Source organism: Octodon degus, unplaced genomic scaffold (assembly GCF_000260255.1).
Source record: "Octodon degus isolate 3935 unplaced genomic scaffold, OctDeg1.0 scaffold00083, whole genome shotgun sequence".
In the NCBI taxonomy this organism is placed as follows: domain Eukaryota; kingdom Metazoa; phylum Chordata; class Mammalia; order Rodentia; family Octodontidae; genus Octodon; species Octodon degus.
The window spans coordinates 6,095,978-6,111,457 of NW_004524659.1; the positions used below are offsets into that span (position 1 = coordinate 6,095,978).

Consider the following 15,480-nt stretch of genomic DNA (forward strand, 5'->3'; position numbering starts at 1 on the left):
TACACTGTACATTGTTATCTTCTTAGTGGTTATCCATAGTACAAGAAGCAGACAGGATATTCTGTCCAAACACTTCCTGCACTCTTTGCATATGATTCTTTGAGTGATTCATTATAAAATACTCTTACATAATGTGTCCTGTATTGTATTGTTCCCCTTGCATAAACCCCCAACTACAATATACCGTATTTCAGATATCTGCTTCTTCTCCTCCTCTATCCCCTCCTCTATCCTGTTTTTTCTTCAGCTTTACCTGACAACTTTATGGTCAGCTTCTCCTAATGTCAGTAGGTGCTGAAGGAGAAAAGGGCAACTCTTATTTTATTTTATTTTATTTTATTTATTTTATTTTATTTTATTTTGGTGGTACCAGGGATTGAACTCAGGACCTTGTGCTTGCCTCTTGTTCTCACATTGTATCCCAGCACCTAGGGGAACTGAGGAGGCATAGAGCAGCAACTCCATAAAGGTGTTTTGAGGGAACCGAAATAGTGCTTTAGAGAGAAAAGTTGGAACAAGAAGGTCTTAAACATGACCCAGGCATGTCAGAATTGGGGTGCTATTAGGTTAAAGAAAGAAGGGCAGGATAGAGATGCTGGAGAAGAAGCTCTTTGGTGTCACAGTTTGACCCACTCCATTTTCCCATGATCTTTTGACATATGGCCTTGTGTGTGATATAGTCAACCACTCTGGACCTAAATTACCTTATTTATAAAATGGGGATAATATTGACTTGACCATGAAGATTAATTGAGGTCACGGATATGAAAGCATAGGACATTCCATCTGGTTCACAACACATTCTTTTTTTTTTTTTAATTTTATTTATTTATTTATTTGTGTGTGTGTGTGTGTGTGTGTGTGGCCAGCTCAGCCCACCAGGGGGCGGGGCTGGCTGGCTTGTGGTGCTGGGGGATCGAACCGCAGTCCCTGTGCATTGCTAAGCTTGTTCTAAGTAGGTGCTTTAGACCACTGAGCCATCTCACCAGTCCCACAACACATTCTTAATACATATGCTGTAATATTGACCTGAGGTGGATCCTTATCCCAGTAAGTAGGACATGGTTGTTTGGGAGAACTTAGATCCAGATATGGCTTTGAATAACTGAATCATAGTGAGAAACTTCCTCTCTTCCTAGTTTTTTTCTAAGCTTTCAGATTAGGTTGAAGAGAAAGACTTAATTTCTGGGCTTCTGTTCCTAAACCCTCTCGTTTTTATGAAGAAGGCATAGAAGCTGTAGCCAGGTATAACACAGCGTCATTGTTTGCACCTGTTTTTCTGGCACTTTCTATCTATGGACAAGTGATCCTGACTTCCTACTTACACTAGCAATAAAATGTATTCTCTTAAAATAGACTTAAGTTGGTACGTAGGCTAGTCTAAAGAGAAATATTAGTGACGCAGGGGGAGGGCAGATATACAATACCATGAGGACCGACTTGGAGGAGGGGGATCTGGGAAGGAGTCTTTGCTCCTCGAGTGCTCTGCCCTGGAGGGCAAGCTCCTGGTCTGGGGTCTCCAGCACTAGGGCCCTAGATTTACTCCCGTGCTCTCCCTCCTCACACAGAGCTTCAGAGCAAAACCCAAATTAGCTTCTTGAGGAGAGAAGTTAAAGGGCTTTGACAAGCATGGGCTGCTATGAGACACAAGAGTGACCAAAAAATAAAAAAATAAAATAAAAAAAGTCTTGATAAGCTGGAGCCGCAGTCCTTCTTATTTTTAATTATTGCCAACATCATTATCATCATTAATCAGCGATGGAACAACGTGGAGGTGGAAGCTGAGGACAGTCAGGAATGGTGTTTACATGCTTAAGGGTTGGATGCTACAAGTTTGGGTGCAGGTATTGGGGTGGAGAGAGAGGGAGAGACTGATTGAAAGACGTTGAGAAAGATAGATGGAAACCAGCCCCTCCTAACCAAAAGATGAATCCCAGTGATTCAAGGGAGTGCCAAGTGGGAGGAACCGGTGCTTCTGAGAAGCAAGAAGCAGTTACACTTGCTAGGCAGGGATCAGACCTAGGGAGGGTGCCCAAGTCCCTTCCAGAGCAGGGACTGGGGCAAGGACCATGGTGATGACTGATGGCTCCCAACCTTGAGCTGACTCCTTCTCCCTTGCCAGGGCTTCTTGGCCCCTGGTGAAGTGGGGGGGAGGGGGAGGGGGGTGTGATGAGGGCCCGCAGTCTCTCCCCTCATGAGTGCCATGAGCTCACACGGGCATCCCTGCCCCTCCAGGGCCAGGTAAACAGGATGCAGTCTAGGTCAGTGCCCTCCCTGGTCTCTCCCTCCCACTCTTCCCTGGGGGTAGCTGGCCCGCCCAGCTTCCTGCTCGGTGCTAAGTGAAACACACTGAAGGCCACTATCAGGGCCTTGTCATTCTTTCCCCAATGTCTGGGGCCCTTATAGGGGGGCTTTGCCCAGAGCCCCAGGACTTGAAATGCAGCCCCACAGCCTCCAGTATCTCTCTGTGGGTTGGAAGGTGTGAGGGCAGTCACCTTTAGGTGACAGTGTGGGAAGCAGAGAGATGAGAGCTATGAGGCTGGCTGGAACTGAGAAAAGCCGCAAGAGGGCACCTGCTTCCCACCCTGTGCCCCCAGCTCAGGTTGGCTTACACTGAGGCCGAGGCCCGGGCCAGTCCAGCGGGCACTCCTCTCCTTTCTGCACTGCTAGGGGCCTGCCTGGAATGCCTCTTTTCTAAGTCCTCTTGCCCCGCTGCCTCCAGGAGACACCAACATCTATCTCCTCATCTGCCCCATCTCCACCCTGCGCCCCAAATTCCTGGGGTTGGGCAACTACAACACTTTTGTGTCCGTCTCATCCCAGGTCTCCCTCCCTCTGTGATGCGTGGCTCCTTCTCTGTTTCGACACAGGTTCACAATTACAGCTCATTACCCTATCGTAGCTGGGCCCTGAGTCACTGGGGGAGGGACCCTGGGCTGCCCAGCCCTGTCGTCACCTTCTCTCAACCTACAGTATAAGGAGTAGCGACAGGAAGGAGGACTCTGGGAAAGGCAGGGGCATCTGGGGAAGGAAGGGAACGGGGCTCTAGACTAAGAAGGCAGAGGGAGTAGTCAGGAGGGCTCGCAGGGCAGAGGAAGAGAAAAGGTCCCAAGAAGCAGAAGGAAGTGAGAAGAGGACACTCCAGAGAGAGGGAGCTGGGCAGAGATGAAGCTGCGGGTGTCTCTGACCAGCCTCCTGCTGGCCCTGTGCCTGAGCAGTGGGGCAGCTGGTCCACTGCAGGGCTCTGGGACAGGAGCCGGAGATGCTGTGGGTAGTGGATTTGGAAACGCCATCGGTGAAGGAGCTAAAGAGGCAGTCAGCTCTGGAATCCAGGATGCCATTGGCAAAGGAGACAAAGGAGAGGGCAGCTCTGCGTTCAGGGAGGCCAGAGGAGATGCATTCGGCAGACAGGTCGAGGACCTCTCTGGACAGGGAATGGATGCTACCCGCAACCCCGCTTCCTGGGTGAGTGCTAAGAAGCCTGGTGTGGAGATGGGAGGCTACGGGGCAGCCCAGTCATAAGCCACGGCAGTCAGACTAAGTGCAGATGTGTTGTCCTTGCAGGGGACATCTGGAGGACATGGCACATTTGATTCTCATGGTAGCTATGGAGGCCAGGGCCAGGGCAATTTCGGAGGGCCATGGTCTCCCTCAGGCCATGGGAACCCCGGAGGCTCAGAAGGCAGCTTTGGAACCAACTCCCTGGGAGGTTCCTTGGGGCAGGGAGGCAATGGAGGGTACCCCAACCTTGAGGCCAATGCTCAGGTAAAGTAGGCACCGCGCCCCATACCCGCCCTCGCCCGCTCGTCACGCAGCCCTCTCCACACCTCCCTGGTCCTTCCACATCCTGCCCTGAGTCTTACTCTCCCTGCAGGGGTTTGTGGCCCAGCCTGGCTATGGTTCAGTGAGAGGTGGCAGCCAAAATTCAGGGGTAAGAGCCAGAGTCGTTGTCTGAATGCATATGACAGGAAGTAGGGGAGAGACAACAGGGAAAGAGGGAGAAGAAGGATTGGGCTAAGAGGAAGAGGAGGCTGGGAAGAGATGGGTGTGGAGGGAAGCTAGGAAAAGAGAGGGGAGGAGGGGAAAGGAAGGGGACAGTCTTGTAGCCACGGCTTTGACAGGAACCTCTAAACCCACTGGTGCCCTTCTCTCCGCAGTGCACCAATGCCCCACCTACTGGCTCCGATGGAAGCTCTGGTGGCTCCCAGGTAAGAGTGGAGAATGGAACACTGAGGCTGGGCAGAGACTATGCCCTAGCAGGAGAGCTAGGGGAGGAGAGGCACAATCGTGCTTCCACATCCTCATCGGCACTTTGTTCTGCTCCTCAGGGAAGCAGCAGCCACAGTGGTGGCAGTGGCAGCAGTGGTGGCCATGGTGGCAGCAGTGGCCATGGTGGCAGCGGTAGCGGCCATGGTGGCAGCGGTAGTGGCCATGATGGCAGCGGTAGTGGCCATGGTGGCAGCGGTAGTGGCCATGATGGCAGCGGTAGTGGCCATGGTGGCAGCGGTAGTGGCCATGGTGGCAGCAGTTCTGGATCCAGCCATGTAAGTTCTTCTCCTCGGGTGATGGCGGGGTGGGGGAGGGTCCTGGTGGTCCCTGCATAGCAGAACATTTCCTGAAAGCTGCTGCAGGCTTGGGGTAGGAGATAGGGCTGGGGTTGCCAACCCCGGGCTGTCCCTGTCTCCACTGCCCAGCCCCAGCCCAGGCTGCTTATGGAAGCATGTCAGGTTTCCACAAGCGCTTGTCCTGCCTCCCTCTGCCTACTCCGCTCCCTAACCTTCCACTCCATCATGGTGGGGAAATCCTGCCTCTTTCCAACATCTCTGCCTTGCCCACCTGGAAGATCCTGGTAGAACTGGGAGTGATGGAGAGAAGAAGGGGGGTGGGCACAGAAAAATAACACCTTCATTTGGGAAGCTCCTGGGAGAACAAGGTTAGGGTTGCACACACAGAAATGAGAGGACATTCTCTTTAAAATAAATTAAAACAAAAAAAGACAAGGTGGGAAAAAAAAGAAACTAGAGGACATTAACAGGTGCAGTGCAGATGACACTAATGACTACAGGGCACTCACAAGGATCCTGCCTTATGGAGAGGGGGAAGCTACTTTAGAAGAGAGCTCCAAGAGAGGGGTGCTAGGGACAGGCTGTCCCACAGACTCCTTGGGACCTGGGGGTGTTGTCTGACCAGAGGAGGTAAGTGATCATGACAAATCCAAAGAACGAGATTCCTTAGTTTGCTGCTCCTCATACAACCCTCTTACCCCCATCTAGGGCATAGAAACTTCTAGGGATTTTGATCAAAGCTTTTCAGTCTCCAAGGTAAGAAGGCCTCTGAGAGTCCCTTCTGCTCACTGTGGTCTAGCAGAGGATCCCTTGGAAAGTCCTTTGAAGATGACAGACAAACTCTCCCTTTCTTTTTCTCAAAGGGAACCGGTTCTGATACAGGCAGCAGAGATACAAGTGGTGGTGGAAACAAGCCTGAGGTCAGTGACTGGGGACCCCCCCCCAGGGGCCCAGGTCTCCTTCCAGGTGTAGGAAGCAAATGCAGAGGGTTCAGCCCTTGAGGCTGGGCCAGGGACTCCCTGAGAAGGGGAGGGCTTCTGCCATGGAGCAGCTGGTCCTTTGGGGGCTGGGGCTGGTGTTCAGGAGGTGACTGAGTGTGTCTTCCGTACCTCTTTCCCACAGTGTGAAAACACAAGGAATGAAGCCCGCATCACTGGAGGATCTAGGAGCGAGGTGAGAACCAAACTGCCTTATTTCTGACTGTGACTGTGCCCATTCCTCTTAGTGCCCTCTGCTCACCCCTTTCCTGATCATCGGTTCCATCTGACTCACAGGGTAGGGGCGGATCTGACAGTGTAAGAGGGAAGAAATCACAGGCATCTTCCTAAAAGTAGCCTCTGGAGTAGTAGTGGATTGGAAATCTGTGTGAGATGGCTCCCTGGGTACTGCAGGAAGGATTCTACATAAGCCAGTGCTTTTAGAAATCTAGTCATTTCTGGTGTCCCATCCCAGACTATGCACATAGCTCACGACTCTGGCAGAGAAGTGTTTTGGAAGGTCTGGTCTACTTCCTCCCACTTACTGGGGAATTCTGGGCATTAGGTGTCTGTCCTTGTGGTGCTGACAGAGCAAGGGTGACACTCCTGTCCACACCTAGCACTCTTGTGCAAAGGCAAGTTCTGATTCAGCTGGTCCAGGGTGGGGCTCTGATGCTGCATTTCTCACCAGCAGCCGGGGAGGCTGTAGCTGCCAGGCTGGGCACTGGTGACCACCAGAACGTTAAGCAACGTTCTCCCAGCTTGTATCTAGTTTGTCCAAGCGACCTAGCTCCATGCCTGTAATCCTAGCACTCAGAAGGCTGGGGGAAGAGGCCAGCCTGGGCTACATAGTGAGACCCCCATCTCAAAAAATAAACAAACAATTGCACCCCCTAAAAAATTATCAGACTTTTCTCGCTGTGGTTTCTGCTCTTGATGTATTGCTGTAAATGTCTTTATGGTCTTCAGGTATTGGAAATATTTATATAATTTCATTTTTGAAAACAGAACTCTTTAATCCACCTGGATTTTGTTTTGCTATGTTTGGTCTATTTCTGCCTCCCAATCTAGGCACTATCATCCAGCACTGTGGATCAGAGTTGGGTGCTCCTTTATTTTGGGAAAATCAGTTAAAAGCCAGAAAGATAGCTCAGTGGGTTAAGCGCCTGTCTGGTACATGCAAGGTCCTGAGTTCAATCCTCAGTATAAAAAAAACAAAACACAAACAGTTAAAAGAAGAGGGAGAAAACTGACAAAGTGTACCACTAGTATTTTCCCAAAAATACATATCTACGTATTCAGTCCTGGGTATTGAATCATTTCTACCACTGACTTAAAATGCCACCTGTAAATACCTTTTTTTTATTTTTTAATTTTATTTATTTATTTATTTGTGTGTGTGTGTGTGTGTGTGTGTGGCCAGCTCAGCCCACCAGGGGGCGGGGCTGGCTGGCATGTGGTGCTGGGGGATTGAACCGCGGTCCCTGTGCTTTGCTAAGCCTGTTCCAAGTAGGTGCTTCAGACCACCGAGCCATCTCACCAGCCCCTGTAAATACCTTTGAATTAGGGGGGAGCTTGCCAGTATTGAATTATAAATACCTTCTTGCAAATATCACTTATAAATACCTTTGAATTTGCAAGTTTTGTTTTGCTGAATGGTTCCCTCCATTGGGCCGCAGATACTACACTGCTTTATTTATAGTAGCATGTGGTATGTAGTATGTCGGTATCCATCAGGGCAGCCCTCTCCTTGCCACCAATCTTTGACAGCATTTTTTAAAAAATAAAAAAAATATATACCTATTCCCAAACCTTTATATCCTTTCAGATGAATTTCAAAATTATTTTGGCAAGTTCTCAAAGAGAATTCCATTAGGATTTATAGAGTTCTATGAAATCCATGCATACTTTTTTTTTGGACATGGCTCCAGGATCTTGAACAGGGATCTGTGCTTCGCTGTTTAATCCATGGGGCCTTAGCTGAGGACAAGGCAACCCAGTGGTCCTGGGGATGTCAGGGGAGGGGAACAGCAGGCCTTGAGAGTAGAGAATGTGCTCATAGTGAGTGGGATGGAGAGTAAATCTCCAGTAGCAATGACAGCTGGGGCCCCTAGCAAACAGGACCTCTGGGAATGAGGAAGGGCTGATGCAGGAGATGCCTCTGACTGAAGGGCAGACTATCTGGCTATATGTAGTCACCACAGCTCCTGCTGACTGGCCAGCTGACTCCCACTTTCTGCCCAGTGCAGCCATAAGCCCAGCTAGGGGCTTCCAGTTGGGTCAGTTCAGGTCACCAGCTTGGCTACAGCTGCTTCCAAACCAGGGGAGAATTCAGATGTGTCGGTGGCAGAGCCCTTGCTATTGAACTATGGGCAGCTTGCCTAGACAGATATAGATGGGGATGGTGACACTGACCATAAACACCGGAAGTCCACATAGTAGGCAGTCGTCATGTGAGGAGGTCGGAACAAGATCTGCCAGGCAGGATGGAGCCCTGGGATGTCCTCTGTCATGCGCACGTGTTCCACAATTCCTTTAGGGCTTTCTCTGTCAGAACTAGATTGAAGTGGTACAGAATATAGACCCAAAGACAGATCCCAGGTCACTCAGCTCAGTTTCCTCATCTATCAAGTGAAGTCACCTGTAAGGGAATATGGCAGAGTAAGGCACAGCATCCCGCACACTAAGACAATATTTAGCCACTTTCAGTAGCAGTGGTGTTTTGAGGGGAGGCAAAGGTATACAGGAAAGTCAAGGCACTGGGTAAGGCAACATGTTTGGGATCACTTGAGGAAGGGGTTCTGAGGCACAAGTTTTAGTGCTGTGTAAAGGGAGAGAAAGTGGATTGACCAAGAGGGCTGGAAGAGCACAAGTGATGGTGGAAATGTGAGGGCCAGGAGCACACAGGACACCCTGAAACCACCTTGAACATCAGTCGCCCTTTTCCCCACCAGGGACAAGAGTCCAGTGAGTCCAGTGAAAGAAAGGAAGCAATCAGTGAGCTCAATTCTGTGGTGAGTGGGGGTGTTACTCCACCAGGGTCACGACTGTGGGGTTCTGCATCCTTCATCCCCCCGAACATCTCCCACATCTCCTGTCCAGGCCTCTAGCTTGCCGTGTAGTTTCTCAAACTCATCTCGTTTCTCATCTATTCCTCAGGGCTCTGAGGCCTCTCCTGGAGTCTTCAACTTTGACAATTTCTGGGAGGTGAGTTCTGTAAGATGGTTCTGTTCACTCGCCTTTGAAAAGCCGGCCCTGGCCCTCAGCCCTCCAGGCTGAAATCCTCTTTCTGTGCTGATAGGCAGAAGTAGCCCTGCCCCTCTTCTGACTTGAGGCCCTGGGCCAATTATATTATGCCCTGATATGGACATTCTTTGTGTTTTCTTTGCAGAATTTTAAATCCAAGATGAATTTCATTAACTGGAAAGCTTTAAACAAGGTACGTTCTGAAAAGCCTCACAATCCTGATCTTAATGGGGGAGGAATACAGGAAGGAAAGCTGGCAAGCCAGGGAACAATAATAGTGGCCACAAAGAAGGTATTTAGGCCAAGCAATAAATCCAAAACCAATGTACAAACTATGAGCTGAAAAGAATGGGGAATTTGGGGAACAACTGAAGGCTGGGGATGAGGTCAGGTCAACATACAGATCTGAGCTGGTGTGGAGTATCAGTTCCCTCTTTGAATGTAGAAAACGAAGTGGACTACCTGATTTAAGCAGCGATGGTGAACCTTCTAGAACTTTTTAAAAAAACATTTATTTATTTATTTTTAATTTTTATTTATTTATTTATTTGTGTGTGGCCAGCTCAGCCCACCAGGGGGCGGGGCTGGCTGGCATGTGGTGCTGGGGGATTGAACCGCGGTCCCTGTGCTTTGCTGAGCTTGTTCTAAGTAGGTGCTTTAGACCACTGAGCCGTCTCACCAGCCCCTAGAACTTTTAATGATTCCAACAGCCCACTGTGGCATGAGTGCCATAGGTTTCCCACCACTGTCCTGGGGGAGAGACCGAATGCAGGGCCAGGTGGAGCTCACAGGCCCCATGAGGACTGACCTGCCTGGGGAAGAAGGGAAAGAACCTGGACAACGGTTGGGAGGATGATGGGTGACAGGCATTACTCTGTGCCCTGTATCTGTGTGGTCTTAGGAGACAGCTGGTCAGAGAGCCCCTATCCCTTTCCGCCCTATCTGTGGCCAGCCCTGATTTGACACCAGAACAGCAGAGCTGACTGGGCTGAGCTGTCAGAGAGGGCCAAAGGCAAACTGACAATTCAAACCACTTCCCCAGGCGGAAGCTGTGAAATGTGCTCTGCTTCTGCTCTATTTGGGCCCTCTTTTTTTTTTTTTTTTTTTTAAAAGCCTGCCCCTGGCCCTCAGCCCTTCCAGGCTGAAATCTTCTTTCTGTGCTGACAGGCAGAAGTAGCCCTGCCCCTCTTTGGGTATAAAATGGCATGTGCTTATAATCTCAGCACTTTGGGGACTGAGGTGGGAGGGTTACAAATTTGAGTATAATCTGGGAAACACAACAAGACACCTGTCTCAAAATAATGTGCAAAGGCTTTAGGTTCAAATCCCAGTATTGGGCTGGGGAGATAGTTTGGTGGTCTAAGTGCCTGCCTGGCAAGCACAAGGACCTGGGTTCGGTCCCTAGTATTGCATGTTGTGCCAGCCCCAGCCCAGGCACACAGAGCCAGACACATCTTGCCTGCCACTGAAAGCAGGTGGGGTGGCACACACTTGTAATTACATTTCTAGGAGGCTGAAACAGTAGGATCATTATGAGTCTGAGCTAAATAGTGAGACCCTGTACCAAATATCTAAATAAAAAATAATTTAAAAAAAAACAATATGGAAGAGATAAAGGGGAGGTGGAAGGAACAGGGACAGGGATAGGGACAGGGAAGGGGAAGACATATAAATGTTCAGATTTGTGGTCTCTTAAAAATTTTGTCAACCCTGGATCCTCCCTTCACTGGCAGTGAATGACAGATGGGGGCTGAGTGTCCTTGTCCTCCACACTGTACTCACCCTGCCCATCAACCATTCCCGCCTCCATCCTGGTCTCTGTGAGGAGGTGAGGCTCTGCTCCTTCATGTAAGAGAACGGAGACAAGCATCCAGCCTTTGCTAATGCCACGGTCTCTGTGAGAGGAGGCAGCGGTGGCAGATGCGCAGGCAGCCTGACCCAAAGTTCAGGAAAAGCAAAGTCTAACCTCTGGGAAAGATGGGGTTGGGAGAGGTCCAAAGGCCCCAGCTGCGCTGACCTGGCAAAACAAATTCTCTTTTATTAGAAAACAGTTTGTAGGGGCTGGGGAGATGGCTCAGTGGAATAAGTGCTTCCCTGACAAGCACAAGGGTCTGAGTTCAATCCCCAGTTCTGCCAAAGAAAAAAACCAGTTTGTGACAGGGGCGAGGTTCCTTGCTGTAGACCCTGGGGCTCTTAGAGTCTGATGGAAAGGCCAGGGCCCACCTGAGCGCTTCCCAGAGAGCGAGACAGAATGCTAAGCATTTCTGCCCATCTTGTGGGAACAGGAAGGACGTGACTGTACTTGGTCTTCCTGGAGGGGCCGAAAGATGGGCAGTCCAGGTATGACGGAGACGCATCGATGTCTGCTGTCCTTTGCAGTTAGGGTGAGGGGAGCTGAGGATGTAAGCCAGAGAGGGGTGAGGAAAAGGGACACTAGGTCCCTCCTGATGTCCAGATGACCGCAGTGGGCTACAAGGTCCCTATAGATTTTTAAAGCAGGGGTCTATGCCCCAGGCCTTGGCCCGCCCCCAAATCCCTACTGCTCAAGCTTCTTCATAGAGCTTATTTCTTTGCCCAGGACCAGAGGAGCTTTCGCAACTCGTGACCTCCAGGCAAGGAGCTACCAGCTGGATGGGAAAGCCCACTCCCTCCCTAAAAAGCCACCCCCTCGCACCTAATCTTGTCCCTCACCCCTAAATTTGGTCTCATGCTCTTGAAATAAATCTCAGCTGATTCCCCCCCCATGCTGGTCTCTGCTCCTTTTATTTTTTCTATCTCTGATGTTGGCCCTAGGGGTTGGGAGGAGTGGTCACAGCCCCACAGCATGGGGTGATGTGCTACTGGTGGGAGGTCAATTGGCAGCTGAAAAGGTGGGAGGCTGGGGACACTTTGCTACAGTTCTGTTGGACCTGGGTGGGGCTGGGGCTGGGGCTGGGAGTGTGCTGGGAGGGCGGGCTGGTCAATGACTCTGAGATCTAGCCTCTCAGCCTTATTTCCAAAATAGCTTCTGGTGTCCTGGGAGACTCCTGGCTCCCCTCAGTCCCCAGCCCTCCACTTGAGTCACAATAAGATTCTGAAGACTGAGAAACTGCAGGATTGTGGACTTCGTTGAGCAGGGGTGGGCTCCTGGTTTACCAACCTGCTCACTGCTTTTCATCCACAGGGCCAACTCCTATCCCCTAACACCCGGGTCCTCCTCTACTTCCGAAGACTCTGGGAGGTAGGAGAACTGCTGCTTTGCCAAGAAATGGTGACCCTGGTTATCACACCCATCCAAGTGCCTCCCCTCAGGCAGCTGTCCCCAGCAGGAGCTGACATGTCACAAAATTGCCTTCTCATTTTTGAGGCGGGTCATGTCACACCAATCTTTTCATTTTATTTGTATGTTTGTGATGAATAATAATTACATTCATCTTGGGGCTACCTCAGTCTTATCACCAATGTCACCTCAAACCCAAACATCCCCACCCCTCATGCTTATCTTTATGGAACCCCCAAATCCCACTGCTCTCCCAAGCCCTTTCCCGAAATGGCCTGGAAACTCTCACCTAGCCCATAGCCCCTTCTCACCCTGAGTACCGGCTTCCTGCCACTCTTTTCTCCTCTCCCTCCAGGATTTCAAACGAAAAACTCCTTTCTTCAACTGGAAAGAAATTTCTGAGGTAAGGAAATGAGTGAGGTGCTGCGCTTTTCCCCTTGGTTGAGAAAACAGAACTGGGGACTTGGGTCAGTCCCGTAACAGGTGGCTTGCTGAGGCTGCTGTCCTGGTTTCTTGTCCTCATGCCCTCTCCACAATCCCGCTGCTTTGTACAACATGGAGTGGGAGTGGGCTGGACAGAGAAGCTGTGAGTCACTGAGGAGAGCACGGGTGGGAAAGCCTCCCTTCAGTAAAGGCCCAGGACTCCAGCCTTGGGCTCCACAGATGCAGAATCATGAAGCAGGTGACTATCTCTGCTCTGCTGCTGTCCCTACTAGGCCTGGCCTAGCTAGGGGGAACCCATAGCTGGGTGGGTACAGATGATAAACAGGGGGAGGGGGACTAGGAAGGGGTACAAAGAAAAGGACTTGGCCCTGGGATGAACTTTCAGGTGCCAGCAAAGGGGCACTGCAGAGGGAAGTTGAGGGAAGAGAGGGCAGGATGTTGGGGAAGGGGCGTCAGGCAAGTGGGGGTCTGGACAGCTGGCCCTTGGGAAGGATGAGCAGGACCTTGGGTCCTGTAGAAGAACTCTCCTCATTCTGCATGGTCACTGGCCTCTGGGAAGCAGAACCCTTCTGCACTGCCTGGGCCAGGCCTTTGGGTACCTGGACAAGTAGGGAATCAAGGCCTTCTCCTAGTGGTGTTGTGCACACATGTAGGAACTAGATGGGTATGTTTGTTTGATTTTTCAAGAAAAGCTAGAAATCTGATGTTTAATTGGCCGGCAACTAATATAATATTTTTTTAAAAGTCAGGCCAAACAAATCCTGTCTGAAGGTGGATGGACAAGCAGTTTATGACCTCAGGGTCAGGGATAAGAGTGGGGTGAAGACGCATTGTCAGGTGTGGACAAGGCCGAGCATTAAGTCTGACAGGACTTGACCTTGCAATGAAAGGGGAGGTATGAGTGGTGGGGTCTGAGTAGAAAAGGGATGACAGGGGAACTAAGACTCTCCCCCAAAGCTTAGAGCTGCCCCAGCCTTATGAGTAGGGGAGTGCTCTCCTTCCTCTGCCTCTCTGTATTTTTCTCCTTTCCTCCCCTCCTTTGACCAGGGGCTAATGCCTGTCCCTTCAAGGTCTCTAGAGAAACAGGACTATGTGCAGGGCTTGAAGGGCCTGCGAGGAGCAGCTTGGTCGGTTTGGTGTAGGCCAGCTCGGTTTGGTGTAGGCAAAGGCGGGCTGGGCTGAGGGGCTTGGGCTGCCCTAGAGCCGCCCGTGTGGCTTCTACCCATTTGTCATGCTATTGCACCTCTGCCCAGGGCTGACAGCACGAGAGGCGCGTGGGTGGAGCTGGTGTTGCCCAATGCGCTTCACCACTGCTCCCGCCTTGACTGTGGGAATCTGTGCCCTACATCTATCTGGGCCATCACCTGCTCTAGGCCACGGTGATACTATGGACCCTCAGAGTGGTGGGATGGGTGAGACGCTGGGGCTTTAAGTGGAGGGCAGAGCTCAGGCTGCAGGATGTGGGCATCCGGAAGCCTGCAAGGCCCGCAGGGCCAAGGAGATGCCAACTGGCCTCTCTCTCCCTCTTAGGATGTAGACATGCCATCGATGCAGAAGAGGGCAGATGTTGCTAATCAGGTGAGTCACTGCTCCTGGACTCGTCAGGAAGCCCTCGGTGGTCCCTCTCAGCCCTGGGTGTGGCCAATTCTCTTTTACTCACCATCCAAGAGTTCTCTCAGCCTGAGACAGGAAGGCAAGAGGTAGTGGGTGCAACTTCCGAGGCAAGCTCTGCAGCACAGATGCCTGATCTAGACTCCACCTCTCCCCTGGTCTCCCTAGACAGTTGGGGGAGGTGCCAGGGAGGGAGGAGTCAGGCCCTTTGGGCTTAGACAGTTAAAAGTGTGGAGGAGTGGGCTCCTGTGGCTGGGAAAACCTTCCAAATCTGATCTGGAAGAGGGGAAGGCAGGGACTTTAATGTCCAGTCAGGGCAGGGGGTGGGGTGTTCATTCCGGAGCCACATGCCTTTATCTTTTTTTCTCCCCCTCTCACTCTCCACAGAACTACTACAACCAGCAGGCGTATCCCACTATGCCCAGTGGGCAGAACTCACTGAAGAGCACCCCCAAGGTGAGGTTCATCATGCCTATTTTTCCTACTGGCCAGACCACCAGAAGAGAGACGGAGGGAGGGAGGGAGGTATTCACTGAAAGCCAGGCGACTGACTAACCTGCTTTGGAGGGAGACTTGGGCCCTATGAGCAGTCTGGAAAGGGGGCGGGGATCAAGGCTCCTCTAAGCACCCTCTCCGTGAGCAGCCCCAGAGCCATGGAGAAAAGCAGGAAGCAAGTGCCTCCCAGAGTGAAGCTAGGTCTGGCAAAGAACACCCCACCACCCAAGGGGCAGCTGGTCTTTTCTCAGCTGACCCTGTCTGGGGCAGGCGTGAGCTGAGGAGAGGAAAGCAGACTCGCCCTCTTGGAAAGCTCTCAGTTGGTGGGAAACCGGAATGCTTTTATACCTCAAAGGAAATAAAAGGCAACAATACACCAGACATTTGTTTCATACAGTTGCAAAGGAGGCAGTGTTATGACTGCGGCTGGGCAGGAAGTGAGGGTGTTGGTGCTACTGAGGCCAGCAGAGCACCGTAGACCAAGCATTTCGCTCTCAGAGCAAAGAAGGACTACTCAGGAAGGAAGAGAACTCGGTGCAGGGATGGGGAAGGAGTGGTGAGGTGAAGGATGTTAACACTGCCTGGAGTCCCTTGATTTCTTTTTACTCCCTGTGGTCCCTGTGTGCTCAGGGGCCATAGTAAATGCCATGTCCCTAGGGGGAAAAAATCCATAGACTGAACACTCACTGTGAGCCTGAAGGGCCTTGGTGATATCCTTGATTGTGTCTGTCCCCTTTCACTGGGGCCCTTTCTGAAACCCAAGGTCAAGTCAGGGCACAGCAAGGTCACCACAGCCATACATCAGCTCCTCTCATCTTTTCTCCACAGGGAGTAAACACTGCTTCATCCTCAGTGAGTACATACGGGGCCTGGGAAAACCTGG

General features: G+C 51.2%; 1 protein-coding gene across 1 annotated transcript; it reads left to right on the top strand.

Moving 5' to 3' along the window:
* The first annotated feature begins 3,165 nt into the window (after positions 1–3,165).
* On the top strand, positions 3,166–14,873 carry Dmkn (dermokine). Its single transcript, XM_023721444.1, has 15 exons — positions 3,166–3,465; positions 3,565–3,765; positions 3,875–3,931; positions 4,158–4,208; positions 4,329–4,544; positions 5,429–5,485; positions 5,688–5,738; positions 8,497–8,556; positions 8,702–8,749; positions 8,934–8,981; positions 11,952–12,008; positions 12,403–12,450; positions 14,022–14,069; positions 14,490–14,558; positions 14,868–14,873. Exons 1-15 carry the CDS (start codon positions 3,166–3,168, stop codon positions 14,871–14,873), a joined length of 1,317 nt encoding a protein of 438 aa, XP_023577212.1.
* Positions 14,874–15,480: the final 607 nt, after the last annotated feature.